The 27,506-nt window shown below is 41.3% G+C and overlaps 1 protein-coding gene across 4 annotated transcripts in view; it reads left to right on the forward strand.

The window, feature by feature from the left end:
• STK39 (serine/threonine kinase 39) overlaps positions 1 to 27,506 on the forward strand; it is a 335,094-nt gene that overhangs the window by 182,103 nt on the left and 125,485 nt on the right. For all 4 annotated transcript variants that reach the window (XM_066279983.1, XM_066279985.1, XM_066279984.1 and 1 more), the window contains exons 11-14: positions 9,674 to 9,796; positions 9,891 to 9,920; positions 19,006 to 19,068; positions 20,821 to 20,888. In XM_066279983.1, coding sequence (XP_066136080.1) covers positions 9,674 to 9,796; positions 9,891 to 9,920; positions 19,006 to 19,068; positions 20,821 to 20,888 — 284 coding nt within the window. The remainder of the gene's footprint in view (positions 1 to 9,673; positions 9,797 to 9,890; positions 9,921 to 19,005; positions 19,069 to 20,820; positions 20,889 to 27,506) is intronic.

Below are 27,506 nucleotides of genomic sequence, written 5' to 3' on the forward strand. Positions count from 1 at the left end.
GAAAGTAGGTAATTTGTAAAAACTGGACTGTGGGGCACCTAAAGGAATATGGTGGGAATAAGTCTTGAAAAGATAATTTGGAGCTAGGGTGCAGAGAGACTTGAATATTAAGGAGTCTGAACTCATTCTGTAGGCAGTAGTGAACTCTTGGTTTTTTGAGAAAGTGCTAATGTGTGACTCAGCAATATGAAGGATAAAGTAGACAAGAGAATAGAGGTCAGAAGATTGATTAGCAGTTTGTTTGAATAGGAGACACAAGAGATCTGCATTGAAGGGATTGTGATGTAGCACAGTGGAAACTGAGGAGGTCAGATTCGCTGCATATAATGTTTGATAGATTTGGGTTGTGAGAAAGATGTCCTGTGTGTTTATTATGTGCCAGGTATCATGCTGAGGACTTTACAATGCTGTGTCCTTTGCCAAGATGATAGGTGGGAGAATTTTGGAGGGTTTCTTTTAAACACAAAATGGAATATTATTTTAAATGCTTTGTAATTAAAATAATTTATAGGAACTATGTACCCTTACTTTTAAGCCAGTATCCAGTGAATGCTACATGCAGACAATTTCTATAACCATATAATACACACACACACACACACACACACACACACACACTCTGACATGCTTAGTAGAAATAATACATTCATGCCCTTCTGTTTTTCTGGGATTAGAAAGTACAAATATTAATGTCAGCTAATCCAATAGTTCTTCATTTTTTACAATTTGCTTCTTCCAAATATTCTATCAAATAACCAAGGTTCAGACCTGTTATAAACAAAATGAATAATTTTTCAATGACAGTTATGTTTATCATCAAACTATTACATATTAGTATTTACAGGATTTTTGAGAATCTAATTTCATGGCAAGGCTCTGTAATTCCATTTTGTAGAAAAATCACCAGGTATAAAATTCTAGATTCTGTTTGCAAAAATTTATCTAGCATTTCTGAGTATAAAGGAAACTTGAAAATAATGTGATTCTTTTCTTTCCAAGTCTAAAGGTTAGAAAAAAGGTTTTCTGGTCAGTGTGAACATATGAACACTTGGGAGCATGGAAGAAATGAAATTCCTACTTACAATAGTTTATTAGTGTAAATATGTATCACAAGGTTAAATAACATACATAAAACATTTATTTAGAAATATATCATTTGTTTCTTTTCTTACTTTGTATGAAGCAATATTATTTAGGCTCTAAACTTGAAGTATTGGCATCAATCATCATAGAGCCAGTTTTGCATCCTCTCAACACAGTTTTTCAGGGGATACCCTTTTCACTCTCACCAAAAATATATAGCACTGTATTTCTTCATGGTGCTTTTATACGAAATATTATCCCAAGCCATAAATATCAATTTGAGTAAAAAATATAGATTCCCTCCAATTTTTATATTGGTATGTGTTTGGTACATCAAAATCAATTAGTGTGTTGCTTTTAAAGGTGAACTTTGAGAGACTGTACAGTAAAATTGAGACATTTGCCATAGTAAAGTGGTTATTCTCTGGAATGAGTGCTAAATTTATTTTACACGTGTTTGTCACATTTTATACTATTACCATGAGCTGAATTTTATAATCAGTGGTGTACTGTAGACATGGAAAACTGTCAGCCCAGCTGTGAAGGGGAGTACAGCATTTTCTCATTTTCATCGTGTTAATACGCCTCCTCTGGCCATTTTATGTGACTAATGTGAAGTCAACTATCTGGCAAACTTTCTGAAATTATAGCAGTGGGCATTCCTGAGCCAGTGTGAGCCAGCTCCCGCACAGGGTTGTTGATTAAGATAGACGACACTGGAGCAGTGTCAGAATGTGGCAGGCAGTGGAGCCTTCACAATGGGCTGGAGATGGCCAGCTAGAAATCGACTGGGCACTCATCTCCCAAAGAATGTTTGGAAAGCAAGACTAAGAGATGAAGTTTCTGAAGTCATCAGTTTGAGTGAGTGAGGAGAAGGCATGGAGGATGTGTGTTCATCTGGAGAGACAGTGCCTATGAGCTGAGCTGAAAGCAGGTGGTGGCCTCAGAGCAGCCCCTATGTATGGTGAAGACTGAGAACAAAGAACAGGAGGTAGAGGAGGAGGAGGAGAAACATTATGAACACAGGTTTGGGGAGAATGCCAAATAAAAGAATGGGATTCAGCTGTGTTTAACAGGCTATTATTGTGGCAACAGAGAGAAGCATCGAACTAGACAGTTGTGAAGTTGTTAGATCCTGGGGAATGAGAGAGAGAGAGCAGTGTTGGTGGCCTTTGGGGGGAACAGATAACATTTTGTATGAGAGTGAGGATGGGCTGAGGAAGGGAGGGCACAATTAGGGACAATCTTTAGAAAAATATTGACAGTGAAAGGAAGCAATGGAGTGACTGCGTAAGGAGCAAGCCTAATCCATTCCCCACGCCCACCCCTCTTGTGACTAGAAGTATAGGAGAGAATAAAACAGGGGCAAGGCCTGGCTCTCAGTGTCTTAAAGGAGTAAGTAGTGAGTAGATAAGTGAGGAGCACAGCCACAGCAGTTGGGGAGTTGGTCTTTAAAGGAAAAGGAGCCCAGTTTCCTGATGCCCAGGAGTGAAGGAGCTGAGGGCAGGGAGGGCCTGGCAGAGTGCGTTGGGAATGGCAGGGCCAGTGGAAGCTGCTGCTCCCTGGGTGGCATGTGAAGGTATTCGGGCGATTGGGGCTGGGGAGACCGGCTCTCCGCTGAGGTCAGCAGTGCAGAGTTGGGGTTAGACCCCTGGTCATGCTTTCTAGCACTGTCTCTCCCAGCTGCATGAGCTTGAGCCGGTATGAGCCATGCCTGTTTTTCCTATGAAGAATGGGGTAATGAAGGTCCGCTCGCAGGGCTACTGTGGATTAAGTTGGCTAATCATTTAAGGTGCTCAGACTGTGGTTGACTATTGTTATGTTGACAACAGCTGATAGTATGGGTTGGGAGCAAAAGTGTAGTCTAGCTCGGCGTCTCTCATACATGCCTGAGAATGGGAGTCACATGGGGATCTTGCTGAAAGGAAGAGTCGGGTTTAGTGGGGCCCACGGTTCAGCCTTTCTAACACTCCCAGCAGACGCTTTCCTGCTGGCCCAGGGGCCACCCTTGGAGTGGCAGGGTTGTAGCAGTCCCGTGCCGCAGCTACTAGTGGCCTGTGATTGTCTGAAACAGCTCCGGGAAGCGTGGCTGTTCTCCATTCAGGAATGCCAAATGGCTGTCTGGACTGAGCCTGCGGCTTTCCTCCCAGGTGTAGATTGGACAGGCCCAGGCCCAGGGGCATGTAAGTGCAGCATCAAGAGAGTCGGCTGTGGGCTCCAGGCCCTGTGGGACAGGGGTGAGGCCAGCAGGGGCTGAGGAAAGGGGCAGGAGAGACGGCTGCAGAGCACAGTGAGGCCAGGTGGTCGGTGTGGGAGGGAGGTACCAGAGAGGTGGTGCTCATAGGGCATGTCAGAGTATAAGATACGGGACAGGAACATGTTTACTGCTGAAACCTCACTGGGTCTAATTTTACTTTTAATTTTTTTTTTTTTTTTTTTTTTTTTTTGCATTTTTCTGAAGCTGGAAACAGGGAGAGACAGTCAGACAGACTCCTGCATGCGCCCGACTGGGATCCACCCGGCACGCCCACCAGGGGGTGACGCTCTGCCCACCAGGGGGTGATGCTCTGCCCATCCTGGGCGTCGCCATGTTGCCACCAGAGCCACTCTAGCGCCTGGGGCAGAGGCCACAGAGCCATCCCCAGCGCCCGGGCCATCTTTGCTCCAATGGAGCCTTGGCTGCGGGAGGGGAAGAGAGAGACAGAGAGGAAGGCGCGGCGGAGGGGTGGAGAAGCAAATGGGCGCTTCTCCTGTGTGCCCTGGCCGGGAATCGAACCCGGGTCCTCCGCACGCTAGGCCGACGCTCTACCGCTGAGCCAACCGGCCAGGGCCTTAAATTTTTGATGATTTAGAAAACTTTTTGTTTCACAGTTCCTCATGGGCATTATGAACAGCAATTGATTAAAAACATGTTTTGTACTTTGGTCAGTAGAATGCTTGATAAAAGAAAAGATACTGGTGTTTTCTGCCAAGTCTAGCCCAGCCTCAGTGGGCAGACCGTTGCGTGGGCTTCCTAGGTTGCTGTGGTGCAGGCTGCAGTCAGGCCCTCGCCTGTTCACCCAGTGGAGAAGTGGAGTGCAGGATGCCCAGTGACCGGGCAGTCATTCCAAGGAGATTCCGAAATCCCGCCCCCAGGGAGAAGCCGACGTGGCCGTAGCAGCTGCCGGCGGGTGCCTTGCACAGTTGGACAGATGCTGATGAATTTTGGTCGGCATGTCTTTGTTTTTTGTCTTCCTGCAACTAGCAGTAAAATCTTGGGACAAGCAACAGCAACAAAGAAATCACATTTGTAAAGCCAGTAGCCGCGGCCACCATCATGGCCGCCTGGCCCGTGCTTGTTTGCATTTGATTTGGACAGACAGTAATGAAACAACAGAGCCAAGAACTGGTGGGCCATTAGCTTTAATCCTAGCTCGCACCTGGTGGGCAAGAAAATACAGCAGGAAAACACTTCCCTTTCCATTCAGGGCTCCAGAGCCACTGACTTATCCGAGTTTCCTAGAATCAAAAGTTTCTACCTCACCAGCTTTATTCACCTCTGTTCCCCATCTCCTTCTCTCTGCAAAAACTGGCTTCTTCAGAACTGTGCCATCTTGGCTGCCTCTCTGCTGCAGTGCTGATTTCAGGAACTAAGAGAGAGCACGAGCCCCTGGTCTGCCCTGTTTTATGGTGTAGAAATCAAAACTTTTAATCCAACATACAAATAAGGAAGTCTCTGATACAAGGTCACTTATCTGAGGCATAAATGGGATTCCTCATGAGAGTGCACCACCCCACATCATGCAACAGTCAAGGGTGTGGGGAAAAGCTTAGTATTAAAAGGGTGGGAAAGGCTTAGTCTTAAAACTAAGCCTTAGGCTATAAGGAAGGACCCTGCCTGCTTACAGCCTGTCCCCCACAACCAATGCAAACTATAAGCGAGCAAACATATACATCATATTTGCAAATTTATTTGACCCACAACATTTATCTGTTGTTTAGAGTGTATTAGAGACACACTCCTTGGTATTTAACATTTAACGCCCTGTATAGGTAGTTCACCCGCTGGCTCTCCGATATTCTCTTTCATATCCTCCTCCTTGTTCTGGGGTCAGGGCCAGGTGGCAGCCTGGGATGTTGTATAGAGACCCTGGGCTCTGATATTTATTATAAAGCCCTGTTCAGTGGGAACCATTGGGGACGACTGGTCCGAGCACTCCAGCGCTGCCTAGTTGCTGCCGTTCCCCGCTCTGGCTGCCCCGCCCTACCTCTGCTCCTGACCTCTGACCCCGGGGCCACCAGCCAGTGAACCACATTGTTCCTCGTTCTGAGCCCGAGTTCTTTTCTTGGGAGAATCCTATTTCAGTTCATTTCTTGAGAGGATTTTCATAAAGATGCTGTTTTGAAAAAGGGGAGAAAATAATTACTTTCCTTTTCAGATATAAATACAACTGCTCAGCTGTATTTTATTCCCAGTCTTGGGAATAAATGTAACTGCACATAAAACTTTTCTACCATCACTGTTGCCAGCTGTGACCTGAGAAGTTTATAGGTCTATCTAATCACTTAAATTGACCTCATTTCTCTGAAGATCATTGGATTATGTTTTTAGTCCCACGAAAGAGAAAAAACATTCATTTTACCGTTTCTTGCTTGGCTTTGCTGAGTAAATCATTTAATAGAATAAGAGCAATGTAACGTTAACAGTTCTGAGGGTGTGGACCTCCCTTCTCATGGTAGGGATTGGGGAGAGATAGCAGCATTTATGCATCTTTTTTGAAGTTTTTATTTTGTAGAAAATTCTTCAGTTCCTAACTAAGAACCCCATTTATTAAACTATGTGAAACTTAGTTGCCTTGCCTCTTAAAGGTAGAATTTGTTTCCTGTTCTCCCTACAAATGCCCTACAAAGATGTAACTTCTGCAAAATTGCTTTCTGGTCTTTTTAGTAGAGGTCAGTGTCACATAAATACACAAGGAAGCTGCGTGTAGCAGATTTTTTTCCCTTCCAGTAAACTGAGAGGGCATTCTTAATGAACAAATTTGTATTCCTATTCTTGCTATCATTATACCAATATTTTATGCTACATGGATTTTTGAATGTTCTTTGTCTTAATTTCTGGCATTTATTTGTTCAACCAATATTTATTACTTAAAGGTCCATTTCTCCATTTCTCTCCTTGACATTTTGCTTTATCTTTCTCTCAGCAAATGAAACCAAGCGGGAGACAGCCAGGATTCTAAAATAACATAGAAATAGAAGATGGCCATTTTATTGTCTGTTGCTGGATCCTGCTTGTAGAAATGAAACTGACAGCTCCTATAAACAGAGTGATAGGAAATGGAGTGTAAACTAAATATTAAGGTGTGTGGCTGCACTATTGTGGAGAATTTTTCAGAAAGAGAGATTTCCTTAGTACAGTCTTTTAGATGAGTACTTGAAGAATAATAATTCATTAACCATGCTTGGGTTTACAATTTTAGTACAAATAGTTTTGTTCTGTTTCTAAAACACAATTTAACTTATTTTCTCACCGTTCAGTTAATTTGTTTTGTAAGAGATGTGGATTTAAATTCTTTCTTCTAAATGTAGCCATTAACAAATTTTCTTCTACGTTGCTGTCATGATTAGTGTTAAGAAAATAATTAATTTTATTCTATACATCAACAGAAAATTATTTTCTCTTCTCCTATCCCTTTCTGTGTAGCTTTCAAATGAACCATCTGTTCTGAAAATACTGAAGTGCATATCAGCATTTTTCTATCATACTTTGCCAGCATCTATAAGCACCATTAAAATTAATATCTTTAGAATAGGTCTTTTCAGTGACTCAAATTGCAAGTGGAAAAAGTGGCTTGTGCCAAGTACAGAAGGGGTTTTATTAAGTGCTAAGTGTTTTAAAGGAGAATTAGTTTAAAAAAATTTTTTTTGGAGTGGAGAGAAAGCTATTTTATTTCTTTTTCTTTTTAAATTGAGCATAACTGTTCACAATTATGAATAAGAACTTTTTACTTGCTTTTTAACTTTCCATGTTGGAGCTCAGATCTTCTAGACAAGTGGGCAGGCTGACTTTTACAGGTCCTACACGGTAATGCCTTAGACGCAGACTCAGCCCTGAGCCGGCATGGTTGAACATGTGTATGCACTTACTTTACAGATATTATATTTCCCCATGTTGGGCAAATAAGTTTGTAAAATTTCTGTTCTTTGATTTTGCTCACTTTTATTGTTAAAAATGGCTGCTGCCCACATGAAACAGCTAATTACCTTCCTGCTTGTGAAGGGGCTTTGTTATGCTAATGTGTGCTAGAGGAGGAGTTTTCTTGCCAAAAAGTTTTACGAAGAGACCACGTTGTTGCGGAGGAGTCAGGCAGCCACAATGGCGGGGTGCTGAAGGAGAAGCCAGTATGTGCAGAGTTTGTGCAGAGAGAAGGAGATGGGAATCAGAGGGGACTGAGCTGTTGGGGCCTTTGATTCTAGGCCCCAAAGTGGCTTTGGGAGCCCTGAGTGGAAAGGGGAGTGTTTTCCCGCTGTGTGTTTTTTACTCACCAGCCAGTGCGAGGCTAGAAGAAAAGCAGGGCCCACCAGTTTTTGGCTCCGTTGTTTCTCTACCTTCTATCTGAATCTAATGAGAACCTGCACGTGCTTAGCTGCGATGATGGTGGCCATGACTACTGGCCCCATGTATAAGGCACTCCCATGTATAAGATGTACCTTAAATTTGGGGCCTGAAATTTGGAAAAAAAAAGTATTACATAAAGTTATTGAATTCAAATTTTATTCATTATAAAATTTATATGTTTCCTCATCACTGTCAAAACTTCCATCTGTTAGCTTATCATCATCTGTGTCTGATGACAAATTACTGTCTTCGTATATAGCCTCATCCTCAGTTCCTCTATGACATTTGAAATACCACAACCATTGTATAAGAACACACCCAGTTTCTAGACCCCCAGTTTTTCCCAAGAATGTGCGTCTTATACACGGGGGAATACGGTAATTTCTCTGGTGCTTCCTTGGGATTAATGAAGCTCCTGTGATAGAACTAAGTCTTCTCTATTATGGGAAATGGCCTTTCTTTGCATTCAAAATCTTTCAAAGTCTTCACAGGACATTTATAGACAACTTCTTTTTCATAGTTTCAATGGCATAAGAAGACTGACATTTGAATGGGAGTCTGAAGACTTTTTTACTTGCCTTAATTTTGCCCTTGTAACTGTGGTATTGGGTCACTTTCTGGGTTGTTGTCTTCTCATCTGTAAAATGAGGGGGTTGGACTAGACCAGTGGTAGTCAACCTGGTCCCTACCGCCCACTAGTGAGCATTCTAGCTTTTATGGTGAGCAGTAGCAGAGCAACCAAAGTATAAATAAAAAGATAGATTTAACTATAGTAAGTTGTTTTATAAAGATTTATTCTACCAAACTTAGCGAAAATCCGACATAAAGTACTTGATAATTAATTATTATTATATGCTTTAACTTGCTGTAACTCTGCTTTATAAATTTATAAAGTAAAGTTACTTCCCTACTTTATAAATCACCATTACTATGGAACCGGTGGGCAGTTAGAAAATTTTACTACTAACAGAGATACAAAAGTGGGCGGTAGGGATAAAAAGGTTGACTACCCCTGATCTAGACAGCCTCCAAGGTCCCTTTCCACTTGAAGTTCTCTGAATCTGTGGATCACTGGCAATTATGTTCACATCATGTTTATCTGCTACGTTAGTTTGTTTAATTATGTTTCAGTCCATTATTTTTTTAAGGCAAATAACTTTGGTCAGAAGCTCATTATTCTCAGTCATCCTATCCTTTTAAAAGTTTTGCTTTTTTTCAAGCTGTTTGGAAAGCATGCCCCGTGGATTACATCTCTATCCTAGTTAAGAAAAGTTTTTGGGAAATAATTGCAGAAGACTGATTATAATCTGTTTAGATTCTCTGGTTAGGGCTGTTTATTATCTTGCTGTGTTCCTAGCAGTCTCACCAGTCTCAAACTGTGCTACAAGGTGTGTTAAGAGTAGTCTGATGCTGTTTTGTTTTGCTCGAGTAGGTTGAACAGAATCCAGGGGAAACAGCATGATGTCAGGTTCTGAAAAAGAGCAAGGTGGCCGCACAAGGGTATCGGCTCTTTTGACTTAGGTTTTAGATTGCTGATAGCTCTAGTCTGGTATGCTTCGTTAGGCTGCCTGGCTTCCCTGCCTTCTCTCTGTCAGCAGTCTGTTGCTTGCTTGCATTTCCTTAGGCAATTTTGGAGCCTACCATGAGGCATCATTTTATTTGTAATAATTAATCAAGTGTTAACTGAAGCAGAATCTAAAGATGAACTTGATCCTTAATGCCTGATGTGTTTGATATTCTTCCAAAATAGTTTGTTCTAGGTGTGTATAGTAAAGCATTTTAAGAACACAGGATCTTTGGAAAGATGATGAGTGTGGGAGTCTGGAGGCTGTGTAGTGTGTCTGGGTATTCACTGCTAGTGACCCCTGAATTCATAACCACTTAGGTTATTTTCAGGGTACATACATGCTCTGTAACCCAAGCAGCAACACCAGTAGCGCTGTTCACACTTGATGCGTAAAGAATTGCATGGTTTCCCCCTCTGTTCAGGTAAGAAGAGTTCCTGGATCAAGTGGCCACCTTCATAAAACCGAAGACGGTGACTGGGAGTGGAGTGATGATGAGATGGATGAGAAAAGTGAAGAAGGGAAGGCAGCTTTTTCTCAAGAAAAGGTAGATGCATTGATGATGATTAGCTCACCTGTGAAAGTTTTATTTCTGTGGTATTTTTGTGTATGTATTAATGGATACATAATTGTTTTTGCAGTCACGAAGAGTAAAAGAAGAAAATCCAGAGGTAAGTGGTGGTTATTTATTGATTTAAAAAAAATTGCCACTTTATTCTGCACTCCACTGCACCCCCCAGAGTATCAGAGTTTTGTCCATTTGAGGAAGAGACTTCAGAATACTGTTCTCACGCAGTAGTAGGGGGAAAAAAAAATAGATTTGCAGGTCCTGATTTTGTCCAAGTTACTCTTAAGCTGTAAAAATTGGGGCAGATTACTTCCCGTTCAGCCTCAGTTTCCTCCTGTGTCAGATGGGGCTGACCACAGTGCTTGTAAAGCTGCCCCTGAGGCTTGATGAAAGCATCTACATAGAGCACTCAGCCGAGGCCTTAGCACAGACTAGAAGCAGTTTATCTTAACTCTTGGTGTGGTTGTCTTTTAGAAAACATAGTAGGCATACAGGAAAAATTTCTTTTCGATTTATATATAGTTTTCAGTAAAGCAAGATATTAAAATGGTTAGCAACTCCAGGTTGAATCTGTTGACTTAATTTTTAAATCTCCTGGGTAACTAAGTAGGCAAGGAACACTCTTTTATCAGCTTTCCTCTGAGACCTCCTCATCTTTTGATTAACTTTACTTCCTCCATCCGGTTAATTATCCTAACGCCTAATGACTAATGAAGACTATAGTTCAAAGGACTTGCTATGTCTCCTAGAGGAAATTTGAGTGTATTTAAATGGCTCCAAATATTTTACAGACCTGGTAATTAATATGTACCTTGATAAATCCTCATTAAGGAAATAGAAGACTTTGGGTTATGAATAAATTCATTCCAACATTTTAAAAATTATCAGACATTTTCTTTTGATTAAATGGAATAAGTGTTATTCCGCTTTATGCAGCAGTTGCTCACTGGGCCTTCTGAGAAGACGGCGTCAGAGCTGCAAGCCCGTCTTTCCCCTGCTGTTGTTCCTCCCCCTGTTTTCTTTTCAGCCTGTCTGCCTCCTCTGGCTAACTCATTTTCAGATCTTGTTTTCTCCTACCTTATGAATTTATCTTTCCATTTTATACATGAAATGTAAGCTTTAGAGAAGGAGGCTATCCTACGAGTTCAGGACAGTGATGCTCAGCTCCACAGTAGGACACGTTGACTACACAGATGTGCTGGGCGTTGAGAAGGATCTTCACCAGGAATCATGAACTCTGCCCATTTCATCTAGAGTAGAGAATCAAGGTTTTTTGGGTTTTTAAAAAATTTATTCCTAAGAGTATTTCTAACTAAAACTGTCAGTTCTGCTAAGAAATAGAACAACATGATTCAAGTAGCACCATAGGCTCAGAAAGCATTCATTATTGCAGTGTTTTTAGATTATAGACCCAATGATTATAGACTCTATAAATACAGCATCAGCGTGGTTAACTCTTGTGAACCAGCACCAGTCTTTCAACTGGTGGTTGGAAAACACTGCTTACCTACATCATATCTTCATTAGGTAATATTCACTGAAGCCTTCCTTACTAGTTCAGATTGAGGATTGTTAATTTTGTTGTGACAATATCTTACTATGTGCTTGTCAGAATTGTTCTAACTGATGTGTTATTTAGATAATAACAGTATTGTTTTGGCAATAATATTTTCTGCAGAGACAGGAAGGAATAATGTATAGCACGCTTTCAGTTGATTAGGTATGACCTGCGTCCTTCTTGCGTGGAGGTATGAAAGTCTTAGGCACTTTGCTGTATATCTAGACTCATGTGATTTCCCAGCAGCATGTCTGTTCCTACACTGTTGATAATGAAAGAAGCATGTAGCTAGGCCACTTATTTCTGTGGAAGGATACATTTGTTTGAATATAAACACTCCCACCCCATTTCAGGAATAAGCAGCCCACCTGCTGTTGCTCAGGCCGGTGTTTGCGGAAGGCTGGCCTTCCAGTTCTTGAGATGTGTTAAGAGCAGCAAACAGTGATAGTTTCTATGTCCTCAGCTTTTAAAGTAGTTCCCTGGTTTTCCAGCCACGCCAAACCACTTTTTGTGAGCAAAGCAGAAAATATTTTGTCCTCCTATTAACAAAGAAAATTAAAATAGTTGAATATGTAATTTTTCGACAAATACACACACACACACACACTCACTCACACAAACACACACACACACCCCTACTATGTTTTAGTAGGTATTGATACATCAGGTAGAAAAACAGTGAAATGTGAAATTCCTACGCTTGTGGAGCTTACATTCTAATAGAAATAAACTATATAATAGCCTTTATAAACACACAAATTGTGTGGTTTGTTAAAATGGGATAGGAATAATGGGAAAAAACAGAAAGAATGGGTGGAGGAGGTATAGGCAATGTGGTAAGGGGTTATAATTTTAAGTGGGTTTGACAGAGTAGTCCTTAGAGAAAAGGAATGTAGAGTAAAGACTTGTAAAAGGTTTGAAGGAATTAAGTTGAATCAAAACCGAAAGACCACTTTTGTCTCTCCATCCTTCTCACCCCCGTGACTGTCGCTTCTTTCCACAGAGGTGGTCAGTTTTGCAGTGTTTTCTTCCAGGCCCCTTTCTGCTCACTCACATACAAATATATATAAGGTCTACCGGAAAGTTCTGTCCGTTTTTGGAATAAAACAAAATATAAATTTTTCTTACTGTCAATAAACTATTAAATAATATATTTCCATACCAATCCTATCTTCTAAATATGGTCCGAAATGGTTTGCTGAACTGAATTAAGCCTTTCTGCGATCTCCGATGTTGTCAGAAAAAGATCTTGCTCAACATGGTATTAACAACATCGTCATCGATCAAAGATGGTCGCCCAGAACGTGGCTTATCAGAAAGGTTGAACTCACCTGTTTTGAATTTTTCGAACCATCTTCTGCATGTCCTATCAGAAACTGTACCTTCACCAAACACTTTCAATAAATTTCTACATGCTTCTGTAGCATTTCTTTCTTGTTGAAATTCGTATACAATACAGTGGCATAAATGAACTTTATCAGTAGCCATGGGTACACTATGGCTTCACACATAAGACTAACATGAATCAACTTTGTTTTAGTTAATTTGCTACGTCAGTATGTATACATTAAGTGATAAAAATAGAGAAGCACACATGCGCCAAATGAACATGTGCTTACGTGTCGAAACTTGTGATAGAAACGGACAGAACTTTCCGGTAGACCTTATATATGAAGAAATCTAGTATATTATTTTAAAAACATGAGTGGGATTATGAAAACAAAAAATTTGTTCAGTTTATCTTATATCTTGACATTACCCCCCATTAGTTGCTATATATCTGCCTTTTTATTTTTAACTGCTACATAATATGATGAATGGCTTGAAATGTGTTGAACCATTTCCTTCTTGGTGAGTGAGTGTTTAAGTTGCTATTACAAACTGCTTTCCATTAACATTTTTTGTATATGCATTTTGAGGGGCACATATGCAAGTAAAGTATAGGTATGTAGAATTGTGATATGTTTGAAGTATCTGCCAATTCTGAATTTTTATAGTTGCTGTCAAATATAAAAATAGTTGCAATTTAAATATATTACAATTTTATTTGTCAATTATGACTCATTAAAGCTGGGGGTGGGTGGGCAGAGATGTACTAATGTATACAGCTAATGAGTTTTTACCTTATTCTTTTAAACATCTTTGAGGGAGAAAATGCTTACTGTGCCAAATGGCACACTTAAATGCCAGGCTTTTTACATTTTAATAAGCTTTTCAATAATGCTTGTCATTTAAAATGCAGTTTAGTGTTTTGCTTGACTATAAGCCACTTGAAGGACTAGGATATTGGATTGTTCATGTTTGTATTTCCTTAGTATCTACTGGATATTCTATACATCGTTTGTTAGCAACTAAGTACCTACACAATGAAATAAAGACATTAAGAAGTGTATGAATGGGCATATCGTATCTAGTGGGTCAGAAGTGGGGGGAAAGATCAGAAGATGTTATGTAATTAAGTGCAGTGCAGAAAAAGTAGCCTGAGTAGCTCTATGTTTGGACAGAGATGCCACACTAAAGGGTATTTAGAAATGCTGACTTGTAAGGGGCTATTTGGCTTCCTGGGAAGTATCAGGCAGAATACAGGATTAGTCGGAGAAGGTTGGGAAGGCCAAGGTGGGGTGTCTGTCAGAGGGACACTGGGTAGATTTGCCTGATACTGGGCCATATTTGGAGATTCCCTAACTCCAAGAGAATTTCCAGTGTCAACTGTAAAGTTTTAGCATTAGACCACTTATCTTGAGATTCGCAGCCAAACCCATTAAAAAATTGGTCTAGTATTCTCATGCGATTTCTTAGAAATAGCCTTGGCAAAGAATGTCATCCAGGAGTAGCTAATAGTTTGTAGCAAGTAGATAATTCATACACGTCTTTTATTTATCTTATTCCACATGGCTGGTGGAAGCCAATGGAAACTAAAGATTGGTAACAGAATAGTAATAATAAAATTAGCTAATTGAACAAATACTAATGTGTGCCTGGCTTTTGCATGGAGCCGTGTTAGGCACAGTGGCCCTGTGGGAGTTATAAAGAAGAAGCGAGCTTGTTCTCTCAAGGTTTCTCATTTCTTTGGGGGCTGGGGTCAGCAGTGGTATTTATAAAGAGTAGCTTCCTTCCATAGGGTTTTCTAGTTTATATAGCCTCCTAGCTGACATAACATTTTCCAAATATTCTCCCATTATTGTTCTTCTCTTTCACCAGTGATTTCGGAATCTCTTTTTATCAGGCTCTGTAATAATCAGTACGTACCTGTTTTATGATTTTTGGTTTTGTTTTTTGGTCAGTTTTGCTTTATACCGGAATTCTCTATGTAAAAGTGACATTGACTTTTTCTTTAAATTCACAGTTTCTTTTGGTTATTTAACTGAGGAGGACATTTACCAGGCTTGTCCTTGCAGAAGAATGTTAAAGAAACATTCTTTTTATAGCAGCCCCTCTCTTAGGTGCACACAGAGAAGTGGGTTGCAACCCTGGCTCTGCCCCCGGAAAACTGAAAGCTTTAAACACGTGCTGCCTGGGCCCAGGCTTGAGACTATGATTTAGTGGTTTGAGGTGATGTTCAGGCAACTCTGATTTTTAAATAGCTGCTTACATGATTCTGACACGTACTAGGAACAAGGACCACTCACTGTCTAGGACAAACACACCAACCCCTCTGAATCCAAAATCCAGACTGGAATTTAGAAATTGTGTGCTCAGAATTCCTAAGGATTTGTTTAAAATCTATCAGAAATCTTTAACAAAAAGAAAAAAGTTATGAAAGATGTTTCAAAAATCTTTTGGAAACATTGTCCTTATTTAATCAAGTATAATTACAATTCTGAAGGCTGGAAGTCCAAGATGAAGGTGTTTGCAGGTTTGGTTCTTCTGAACCAACCTCTCTGCTTGGCTTGCCGATAGCTATCTTCTCACTGTGTCCTCACAAGGTCTTTCCTATATGAGTGCTAAAATAAATAAAAACAGGACCTTTAGAGTGGGCCCAAATCAAATCCAACTGGTGTCCTTAGAAGTAGAGGACATTTGGACACCACAAGAGACACCATTGATGCGTGCACACAGAGGCAGGCATCTTGAAGAATTTTGTTACAGTCTAGGCTACATCAGTTGTGCAAATGTTCCGTTTCCTAACTCATATTTTATTCTGAGGAGATTTGTTCTGTGTAGATTGAGGTTGAGTTAATATTACTAGAGATTAGTCATATTGTAAAGCCTAAATTTATTGCTTATATTACTCCAACAAGTAGCATGCATGATAATTCAAACTGCCTTTAGCTTAAAATTTTTTTTCTGCTAACATTGTGTTTTCCAAATGTCTGTTAGCTCTCATACGTGTGTGTGTGTGTGTGTGTGTGTGTAATATATATATATATATATTTCCATTTGTAGATGAAGGGAAAGATTTGAATTCTCCCTCCAAATTTGCTATACTTAGCCTTTGAGCCTGACCTTTGGTGGCGCAGTGGATAAAGTGTTAACCTGGAAATGCTGAGGTCGCCGGTTCAAAACCCTGGGCTTGCCTGGTCAAGGCACATATGGGAGTTGATGCTTCCAGCTCCTCCTCCCCTTCTCTCTCTCTCTCTCTCTCTCTGTCTCTCCTCTCTCTCTCTCTCTCTCTCTCTGTCTCTTCCTCTCCTCTCTAAAATGAATAAATAAAAAAAATTAAAAAAAAAAAGCCTTTGAAGGCCCTGGCCGGTTGGCTCAGCGGTAGAGCGTCGGCCTAGTGTGCAGAGGACCCGGGTTCGATTCCTGGCCAGGGCACACAGGAGAAGCGTCCATTTGCTTCTCCACCCCTCCGCTGCGCTTTCCTCTCTGTCTCTCTCTTCCCCTCCCGCAGCCGAGGCTCCATTGGAGCAAAGATGGCCCGGGCGCTGGGGATGGCTCTGTGGCCTCTGCCCCAGGCGCTAGAGTGGCTCTGGTCACAACATGGCGACGCCCAGGATGGGCAGAGCATCGCCCCCTGGTGGGCAGAGCGTCGCCCCTGGTGGGCGTGCCGGGTGGATCCCGGTCGGGCGCATGCGGAAGTCTGTCTGACTGTCTCTCCCTGTTTGCAGCTTCAGAAAAAATGAAAAAAAAAAAAAAAAAAAAAAAAGCCTTTGAAATCACAGATGGCTTTAACTTGATACTTTTATGATGCCACACTTTTTAAAAGGTGTTTTTGTAGGTGACTGGCTTTCTGACTAGTTGGGATAAAACTTAGATTTGTGATCAGAAATCTTCTGTATTTCTGAAAATTTTTTACTTTGGAATACTTTTAGCTTTATGGGAAAGTTACAAAGGAGTGTTCACATGCTCCTCACCCAGGTTTTTCCACTGCATTAATTTCTTAGGTGATCATGGTACGTTTGTCACAGCTGAGACACCAAGAGTGCTATGTTCCTATCAACTAACCTCAGACTCCATTTGTATTTCATTAGTTTGCCCACTAACAGCCTTTCTCTGTTCCAGGATCCACTCCAGGATAACAGATCACATTTAGCCACAGTAATTTTAAAAATAGAAAATGAGAAGATTAGGCAGAGCTCCATGAAAAGTTGGAAGGCAGACCTTGTCCCTTTCTTCTCTCCATTCAAGGATCTTTTTCTCTGTCACCCAGTCCCAGAGACCTATTTCTAGGGCGATGTCCAAATTAATCTATTATTTTTTCTTTTCCCTGCCTATCAGAACAGCATTCTCTGAAATATTATTCTTATAAGCAAACTGTGTGACAACAAAAAATTCCAATAGACAAATTTATATCATCCTGTTGATAAATGCCAGCTGCTTAATGTGTTAGCTTACTTATAAATTTTTACATGTAAAAATGTGTGCTCCAAAGGGGTGCCCTAAACAGTAGAATGGGGTTTATAATGGTGAAATTCAGAGGGCTGCAGTTGGTTGTCAAGGGAGATATTTTGTACAAGGGAACTTCCCTCTCCACCACTCCTGGGTATCTCTGCACGTTCTCGGAGGAATCCCCCGTATTGCGTGTGAGAGCCTGTTCCCTTCATTCCGTATGTGGTTACACCTACACAGTGAGTGAGGTTATGGAGTGCCCGGCTTCCAGCCCCCAGGCCGGCCAGTACCCTCCGTCCTGATGATCACCCAGGAATAAGGGGGCTCCTCAGGGGAAAGGGAAGGTGTCCCCTAGTAAATGCTGTAAAGGGTTTTCAGATTACAGTGCTGCTTTGACTAAAGGTTGGATATTCTGGAAGTGTTGATGTGTCTTCTGGTTGTATCTCAAACCATAATTAAGATTGTGGACTCAACCTGAAAAAAATCTTTACAAGGAATCATTTGGTGTAGGCCCAGGTGCTTTGGCTGGTTAAGGAACACAGGGCATTGCTCTGCTAATGTAGTCATTTCACCCCAACACTTTGTATGAAAATTTTCAAAAATATACAAACATTAAAACAGTGTTATAGGGAACATCCACATACTCATCACCTATTACCTATACTATATTTGCCTTATCACATGCCGTATATCTACTCATCCATCAGTCTGTCTTCATTTTGTGATGCATTTCTAAGTAAATTGCAGACATCCATACCCTTTCCACTATTACCGTCACTAACAGTTGTTTTTGAGGAAGCACAGAGAGGAAGCATTTTATGCCCTTAACCTTTAGAAAATTCTTGGTGCAAAGAATTTCTGATGACTTCTGATTACAGTGGTACCTTGAGATACGAATTTAATTCGTTCTGTAACTGAGCTCGTAAGTCAGTCAACTCGTATATCAAGCTGCCGATACTGGACCTGTGCACCAACACGCCAACTAGCGCCAGCCTCCTGAATCATGACTTATATCTCAGAATTTCGCTTGGATCTCGAACAGAAATATGGACCAAGTTGCAGCTCGTATCTTAAAAAAATTTGTATGTTGGTCTGTTCATATCTCAAGGTACCACTGTATTTTATAATTGATAGTAAGTTTAGAAATATGAACTTCTTTTCATTCTTTTTCATTGCTGTTTCTCTTTGAGTTTTTTTAAAAAAAACTTTTTTTTATGTCTGTCACTCTTTGTTCAGGGCAGAGTTCACAAAAGTAGGGTTTGAGACCAAAATAATTTGGATATCACATTAGAGTCAGGTTTCCAACTTTGAGAGAAAAATACAACGTATCACTCTGGCATATCTGTTTGAGAAAATGTTTTAAGAACCCAACTACCCTTTTATAGTTTTGAAATCCAATAAATAAACTGTGCAGAGTAACCACGAAGGGGGCAGATTCTACTAATTCTAACACCCTTTGGTTAGGAGGTCCTTGACTTTAGATGAAAAATCACATGATAAGAAAAAAATGGCCTCGGGGCATCTTTCTGTTACTGAGTTTAAAATAGCAATAGCCCCTGTCTTTCACTTTTGCTCAGTAGTTCTTTAAAACCATGTCTCACCCGGGGCACCAGTTAAAGACACAGTTCCTCACTGTCTCCATGAAATTCTGAATTAGTCTGGGTGGGATGCAGGAATCTTTAATAGGTGTCCTCGGTAATTCCGGAAGTAAAAGGCCCACACTTGAGGAAACACTGCTTTCAAGTTACTTAAGTTACTGAAAATTTTAGTCTCTGGTAATGGGGGCTAATGGTACCGCACTGACCCTGATGCCTCACTGGGGTTTTCTTACGTGCTGTGACGGTGGCTCTCTTAACAGACTGCGGTGAACGCCAGCAGTGTCCCCGAGCAGATACAGTCCCTCTCCGTGCAGGACTCTCAGGTATGTCTCTCCGCCAGTCATTTATGTCTAAAGTGCTCTATAACCAGATATTTTTTTAAAGAAAAACTTAACACTTTAGAAAGATAATTCAGGGTAGTACTTCCCAATCGAGGGCTTGTAAACTCTTTTTAAAATAGGGATGGAGAAAAGAACGCCGTCAGTGTTGATAATTCTCAGGGCCTCTGACCTTTAAATGAGGACTTCAGGAGCAAGGATTGATTACCAGACTGCTTCTGAAATTGCTGGTACTGTGTGAAATAAGAGAAGGAAAGAAAATGACTCACCGTTCTGTTAGATTCCAGCCACAAAACACTGGAGTTAATTGATACTTTTCTTTTTTGCTCCTGGTTGGATTTCTGTAAACTTTTTATATTTCTTTTATCATTGCATTTTACAGGCCAGTTTATCCCTACAACTTGCCTTGTACAAATAATAGTTCAGGGACTGTGAAATGCGTTTGTATTAAACGTTATATGACAGAAGCCGTGTGCCATGCGCTGTGCTGGGTGCGGATGAAGGGTGCTGAGCGGCACAGGGAGAAGCGATGGGCGTGGAGCCAGAGCGCAGGCGCCTCGGCTGGTTTGCTGCCTAAGTAATGGGCGAGCTCTCAGCTCTCTAACTGGTCATACTATCAAGCCTCACTAGCCTTAGGAATCATGAGTTGTTTTTCTTTTTTCAAATCTGCATATTCCATTTAAATTCTTGGCTAGCCTACCTGATCCGTGTTTTATGAAACTGCTGTGTACTGAGGAGACAGAGTGGGTTTTATGGTTGTAGAAAGCCTGTGTGAGGTCAGATATGCAGTCCTTGGCCCTTATTTTATGGCTGAGGAAGCAAAGATTTGCACACAACTGGATAGAGGCAGGGGCAGGGTTCAGTTTCGGTCTTTACACTATATTAGACAACTCAGTAAAACACCTGGAGATAAACTGTAGGGATAGCTTGAATGATGAAAGCAAGCTAGGAATAATTGTCAGAAGGGAAAGAGAATAAACAGGAAGAAGGATTAGGATAACTAGTGTTGTACAGTAGAACATGTTGTAGTTTATGCCTTATTTTCGTATGTATTATTTTGTTCTCCCAGCAACCATATGAGGCAGCATTATCCCCATTGTGTAAATGGAAAAGTAGGTTCAGAGAATGACTTGCCTACAGTTATGTAGCTGGTCAGTGGCAGAGCCAAGGCTTGACCTGAAAGCCCTTATTTTTCTACTCGAAAATGAAGGTCTACTCATTTCCATGGATTCATAGGAGTAGAGATAGGCTATATATTATAATAAGAGAAATTCATGATTGAGGATCTGTATTCAAGGAAATAGGCTCTAGGTGAGAAAGGCAGGGAAGATGAACAGTGGCCTAATCTACTGGATTCCGCCTTCCTCTGCATGAGGTTAAGGGGGCCAAACAAATCTTTGTGCATAACTGAGGCCCAGTGGGAAAGAGTCCATGGCCCTGGTTGCAAGGTGTTGGGTTAGATGGCTGAACCTTCTTTGGACTTACTGCAACTTATACTGATGATTTATAGGGCTTGTCCTACGGGGAGGCTTCTTACATGAAATACTAGTGCTCACAGTTGTGATGGGAAGGAGGCATCATCGTAACCTTCACACAGAGGTGCTATGTGCTAAATAAGACCAGCAGATACGAAGATGTAGTTTTTAAATCTCTAGAAGGAAAAGGTTGAATGAATCAAGGGCTGTCGTGATTTTGTTTCCTGAGGTTGTAACACTGCGTGCTGTTCTGTTTTTAAAGGGCCTACCCAACGCTAGCGAGGACTATAGAGAAGCTTCCTGCGCCGTGAACCTCGTTTTAAGATTAAGGTAAGCGATGTTGTTCAGTTTGCTTTGCTTTTCCTGTAGTACAGTATTCCGATCTTCTTCATTAACTTTTCATAATATCAGCACTAGAAGAAAATGGCAAACTTGTTTGATTTTCCGAAACAGCCAATGTGCTGCATCCCAGGACTGACGCTGCTAGCTGCTTACTGAAGAGGGGCAGGAAGGAGAGAATGGTGCCACCTGAGTGTGTCTGCAGGCTCAGTGTTCCCTTCATTAAGTTTTTCTTCCTTTTCACTCTTGGGTTTTTCTTATTTTTTTCTTTTTACAATGTGAGATCACAGTAAGAGAGTTTTAATGAGTTTCTTTCACACTTCAGTAGTCGGCCTCTGTCAGAAATAAACCGTGCTTGTACTACACATTGCCTGTTCAGAACGTTTTTCAGTGGCAGGTTTGATCGGCCGCTGTGGAGAAGGGACAGATCTATTTTGAAGGACCCTTCAGTCTTCTAGGAAATGGATACAAATGCGGTGCCTGGGAGAGCTGCCTTTGTTTCTAGTGAGTGAGAGCTCTTTCCTTTCTAGGGATTTTTAAATTTTAAGTCCCATCTTAATGTTTAATTCTTCGTTAACAATTTGGTATCTCAAGGCAAAAGAAATTAGCTTAGACTTAATTGTAAACAGCTTAATTTACCAGTCAATCAGAATACGGTCACAGTTTTGAAGGTGTTTTCAAGTAAATTAATGCGTTCTCCTTTGACAATTAAACATGTAAAGCACATGGCTAAAGGACGATTTTCGGAGCTGTGTCTATAAAAAACAGGTTCATTTTCAAGGTTCGTTTCCAGCCCTCTAGTTATCATAGCCTGTTAGGGTAGATTATTATGGCCATAATCACCCCTTCCTTCTGATGGTCATTTACAATCTGCAGTGCATTTTCACACACTTGCCAGGGGACCCTCACAACAGCTCTCTTCTATGATTTAATTTAGAGTTGATTTCCCAGGCAAGAAGTGAAATTATTACAAGACTGTTTTCCTTATATTTAAAAGTAGCCTTGATTATGAGTCACAATTGGTGTGTTTTGCAATCCCCGAAGGATGAAATAGCTCATTCCCTTCTCATTTGATTTCAGAAGCAGGTACTCCTTTCATTTATTTTTCTCTTGTTCGTTTCTTCCTTCAGTCCACCTGTTTTTTATGAAAAGCCTACCTCTCTAGGCTCAGTGTTTGTCATTGAGATGCAGGGGTGAGCAAGACTGTGATGGTTACAGTCTTGTCCACTGAGTGTGCAGTGTTGGAAGTGACCTTTAGAATCCAATTCTCCAATCTCCTACTTGGTATCTGCAGGGATCTTTTTTTTTTTTTTCTGAAGTGAGAAGCAGGGGAGGCAGAGAGACAGACTCCCGCACTCCCGCATGCGCCCAACTGGGATCCACCCGGCATGCCCAGTAGGGAGCGGTGCTCTGCCCATCTGGGTCGTTGCTCTGTTTCAACCGGAGCCATTCTAGCACCTGAGGCTGAGGCCATGGAGCCATCCTCAGTGCCTGGGCCAACTTTGCTCCAATGGAGCCTTGGCTACGGGAGGGAAAGAAAGAGACAGAGAGAAAGGAGAGGGGGAAGAGTAAAGAAGCAGATGTGCGCTTCTCCTGTGTGCCCTGGCTGGGAATCGAACCCGGGACTTCCACATGCCAGGCCAACATTCTACCACTGAGCCAACCGGCCAGGGCTGCAGGGTTCTTTTCTTTAGTGTCTCTGCTGGACATCTGCCAGCTGCTGCACATCCTCAGCTGACCCTCCTGTTCTGTATCCAGTTCTGACCCTCAGAGCTGCTATCAGCCTCTCTAGATAAAAGTGTCCTGTTGAGTGCTAAAATGCATATTTCGAGCCTTAGCTTTAAATCCTGTTTTGCTCTAGGTACTGGAACAATATAGAGCTGATGCATTTCCTCATTTCTCTGAGAGCCGTCTGTATATTTGCAGGGCTTATTCGTCTCTTTTCTTGTTTTTTTGTTTTGTTACAGAGACAGAGAGAGAGTCAGAGAGAGGGATAGATAGGGACTGACAGATGGGAACATAGAGAGATGAGAAGCATCAATCATAAGTTTTTCATTTCAACACCTTAGTTGTTCATTGATTGCTTTCTCATATGTGCCTTGACCGCGGGCCTTTAGCAGACCAAGTAACCTCTTGCTCAAGCCAGCGACCTTGGGTCCAAGCTGGTGACCTTTGCTCAAACCAGATGAGCCCACACTTGAGCCAGCGACCTCGGGGTCTCAAACCTGGGTCTTTCCACATCTCAATCCAACGCTCTATCCACTGCGCCACCACCTGGTCAGGCTTGTCTCTTTTCTTAGGCAAAGTAGTGCATGGAACTCTAGCTGTGCTTCCCATAATATACACTGCTCACAAAAATTAGGGGATATTTCAAAATGAATATGAAGCAATAAAAAGAAGAAGCATTTGATTTTTTTTTTATTAAATAAGAACATCAGAAAAGCAAACAAGTCAGAGAAAGTTGATTATGCAAATGAGATGCAAAACCTACTTTTATTTCATTGGTGAAAATGCACTGTACAAAAGGCTGAAAGTACTGGAGTATCTGCACCGCATGTTCCTTGATCCCCTATTTTTGTGAGTAGTGTAGTTCTAATCCTGATGGTTCACCTTTATTGAGATTTAGTCTGCACCTGCTTTTGTTACCTTTTTCCTCATGGGTCTAGGTCAGCGGTTCTCAACCTGTGGGTCGCGACTGACCAAAACACAGGGGTCGCCTAAAGCTTGTTTTGGTTGTTCGACCCCTGCCTGGGTCGCGACCCACAGGTTGAGAACTGCTGGTCTAAGTGGTGGTTTTCCTGAGTGTGTGGCTTAGATCACTACTCCCACAGGATGTGAAGACAGGGCTTCATGTTCAAATAGGTTGTGCATGGTATCCACCAATTTTACACACACACACACACACACACACACACACATGCACACATCCCTTTTTTAGAAATCACAAGGAACATTAACATTAAAGGTTCTAAGAAAATTCTTGTAGGAAATGAATTTATTTACTTTAAAACTTATTTGACCTCAGAAATTTTTTCAGGGAATTGTTTTCTAGTTTAACATTGTCCCTTTTAAATGTAGCAGCTGTAGTTACATACAGGCCTCCAGATATGGTCTGAGCAGGCTGGAACACAGAAACAAGATTGTGTGATTTCTGCAAGCCACATGCAGCCTAATTCATCCCAAATTTTCAATGCTTTTTAAAAATTTTTATTTATCGATTTTAGAGAAAGAGAGGAATACCGATTTATTGTTCCATTTATTTGTGCAGTCATTGGTTGAATCATGTATGTGACCTGACTGGTGATCGAATCTATAACCTTGCTGTATTGGGACAATGCTGTAAACAGCTGAGCTGCCTGGCTAGGGCCTCGTTGCCCGTTGAACATCCATTTACCTTGGCGGCAAATTTGACATGAACTAACACTCAAATTAAACCTGATTTTGATTTTTTTTTTATTTGAGTGGCTATCTGAAGTGCAACATGTGTTTTAACACTCTATCTGTCTTAACATTTATCAATATAATAACGAATCTGCTGGTTTTGACTCATTGCTTGCCTACCATACATTTCACTCTTGGTTGTCAATGTGTCATAGAAGTTACAGTGTTTGGATATCATCACTTACATCTGATAAACCAATCTTTGACATCTTTATCCAAAACATTGATTAACCTGTTCAACAGTTCAAGTAGGATAGAGCCTCTGGCATCTATTAGAAATTGCTCACTAAGTGACTTTCAATACTTTAATCAGTATTTTCGGTATAGTTGCTCAACCAGAACCAAATCCTATTGACTCCTCTGCCTATCAGTGGATATTAACTATTAAGAAGGCTATCATAAAAGGATCCATTGAAAGTGATGCTGAAATTAAGGCATTCTCTAACAGTAGAGTTTTCCTGACTCTCACTACCTAGAAACACCTTCCAAACATGGAAGTGATTTTAAGTGTAACTTATTTTCAGCAAACATATGTTGATGTAGAATTGTTTGTATGCATTCTTCCCTTATAATTTTACGAGGCTTTTGTTTAAATTAGTGTTTTTTATATTTGAGAACTTGTAAACCTTTCTGAATATACTGTTAAGACTCCTTGAAGGGCAAGTGTACTTTGAGAAATAGCCGTTGAAAGTTAAAAGTTCAATGGTATTAAATTTTCATGCTCAATCTGTGCTGATATAACTGTAGACAGGCAATACATTCATTCTTTCTGTAAATATTTATTGAGCACCTACTCTGTGTACGTGCTGTGAAGCAACAGGGGAAAAAAACCAAAAGACAAATTTCTTGCTCTCCAGGAGCTAACATTTTAGAAGTGGGGACAGGAGCAGTTTCAAGTATTTGTATTACATGTTATGATGTATCAAGTTCTCTGAAGGAGAAGCTACATCAGGAGGACAGAAAGCACAGGGAGTGCTATTCTATGTTGAGGAAGGCACATTCATTTTCTATGGCTGTGTAACAAGTTACCACAAATTCAGTGACTTAAACAACACCCATTTACTATCTCACAGTTTCTTTAGGTAAAAAGTCTGGGCACAGCTTAGATGGCTTCTCTGCTCTGTCTCAGGCATGCTCATTTGTAAGTCGAGGTCTTCTTCCAAACTCATCCAGGTGTGGTCAGAATTTAGTTTCTTATAGGTGTGAACTGAGGTCCTCAGCTCCTTCAGACCACCTTATTCCGCAGACAGTCCACAGCATGACTTTGCTCTTTTCCAGGACAGCCGGAGACCATCTCTCTTCTCCTCCAAGGTCTCAGTCTCCTAAGAGTTAAGCCATCTTACCTAGGATAACTCCCTTATGAGTAAGTCAAAAATCAGCTAATTTGCCTGACCTGTGGTGGCGCAGTGGATAAAGCGTCGACCTGGAAATGCTGAGGTCGCCGGTTCGAAACCCTGGGCTTGCCTGGTCAAGGCACATATGGGAGTTGATGCTTCCAGCTTCTACCCCTCCTCTCTTTCTCCCTCTCTGTCTCTCTCTCTCCCCCTCTCTGTCTCTCTCTCCTCTCTAAAAATGAATAAATAAAATAAAATAAAAAAAAGAAATCTGTAAAGCTTAATTTAAAAAAAAAAATCAGCTAATTTGTAACTTGAATCACATCTGCAGAAACCCTTTACCGTTTCCATGTAATATAGCTTAATCATGGGGAAGACAGCCCATTATAGTTAAAGATCCCATTCACACTTGGGACATCTACACCTGGGGACAGGAATAATGGAGGCCATCATCAGATTCTGCCTACCACAGAAAGGCTCTCTAAGTCAAGTGATATTTGAGTAGAGCACTGATGGAACTGAGGATTCAAGCCATAAGGTTGTTTGGAGGAAGAGTTCTGCACAGAGCAAACAATGATTGCAAAGATCAGAGTGGGAAGCATGTTATAAGGAGATATAAAAATGGCCAAGAGCCCTGACCAGGTAATTCAGTTGGTTAGACCATTGTCCCAGTATGCCAGGGTTGCAGGTCAGGGCACCTACAGGAATTAACCAATGAATGCATAAATATGTGGGAAAACAAATTGATATTTCTTCCTCTCTTTCCCTCCTTCCCTCCCTCCCTTCCTCCCTCTCTTTCCCGCCTACTCCCCCCCTTCCTCTCTATAAAATCAATAAAAAAAAAACAAAACACCCAGGACACCAGAGTGGACAGAGTGGAAGGGGATGAGATCAGAGAGTTAGCAGGAGCTGAATTATGTAGCACTGTGTAGCCTGTGATGAAGACTTTGGATTTCACTGTTATTGGGTGGGAACAATTGGAAGTTTGTAAGCAGAGGAGTGATATGATGTGATTTAAATTTTAACATGAGGCCCTGGCTGGTTGGCTCAGTGGTAGAGCATCGGCCTGGCATGCAGGAGTCTCGGGTTCGATTCCTAGTCAGGGCACACAGGAGAAGCACCCATCTGCTTCTCCACCCTTCCCCCCTCCTTTCTCTCTATCTCTCTTCCCCTCCTGCAACCAAGACTCCATTGGTGCAAAGTTGGCCCGAGCGCTGAGGATGGCTCTATGGACTCTGCGTCAGGTGCTAGAATGGCTCCAATTGCAGTGGAGCATTGCCCCTGGTGGGCATGCCGGGTGGATCCTGGTTGGGCGCATGAGGGAGTCTGTCTGTCTGCCTTCCCCCTGCTCACTTCATAAATACAAAAACAAAAACAAACAAAAATGTTTTTAAATGATCATTATGATTGCTTCATGGAGTGATATTTAGGGTGTGGAAGCAGAGAGTGATGATGTGACCTGGACCAGTGGGGAAGTTAATGGAGGTGGCACACAATTATTGGACCCTGGGTGGGGGAGTGAGAACTCAGAGATTGCTATATTTTGGATCTGAAAATATAGATGAATGGAGTTGCTATTTCCTGAGATGGGGGAAGAGAGTTGGAATTGTAGGTTTGAGTAGAATCAAGAGTTCAGTTTCAGACACGTTAAAGTTGGGTTGTCTGATAATTATGTGATGATATAGGGTATATGAATAGATTTCAAAGGAAATTTATTTCTGGGATAGAGATATAAACTTATAATCTGTTGGTAAAAATGGTATTTAAAACTATGAAATTATATGAGATCACCTAAGGAGTGATGTAGGCAAAGAAGCGGTCTGGTGTACTCTCA

This window comes from Saccopteryx bilineata, chromosome 5 (genome assembly GCF_036850765.1).
Source record: "Saccopteryx bilineata isolate mSacBil1 chromosome 5, mSacBil1_pri_phased_curated, whole genome shotgun sequence".
In the NCBI taxonomy this organism is placed as follows: Eukaryota; Metazoa; Chordata; class Mammalia; order Chiroptera; family Emballonuridae; genus Saccopteryx; species Saccopteryx bilineata.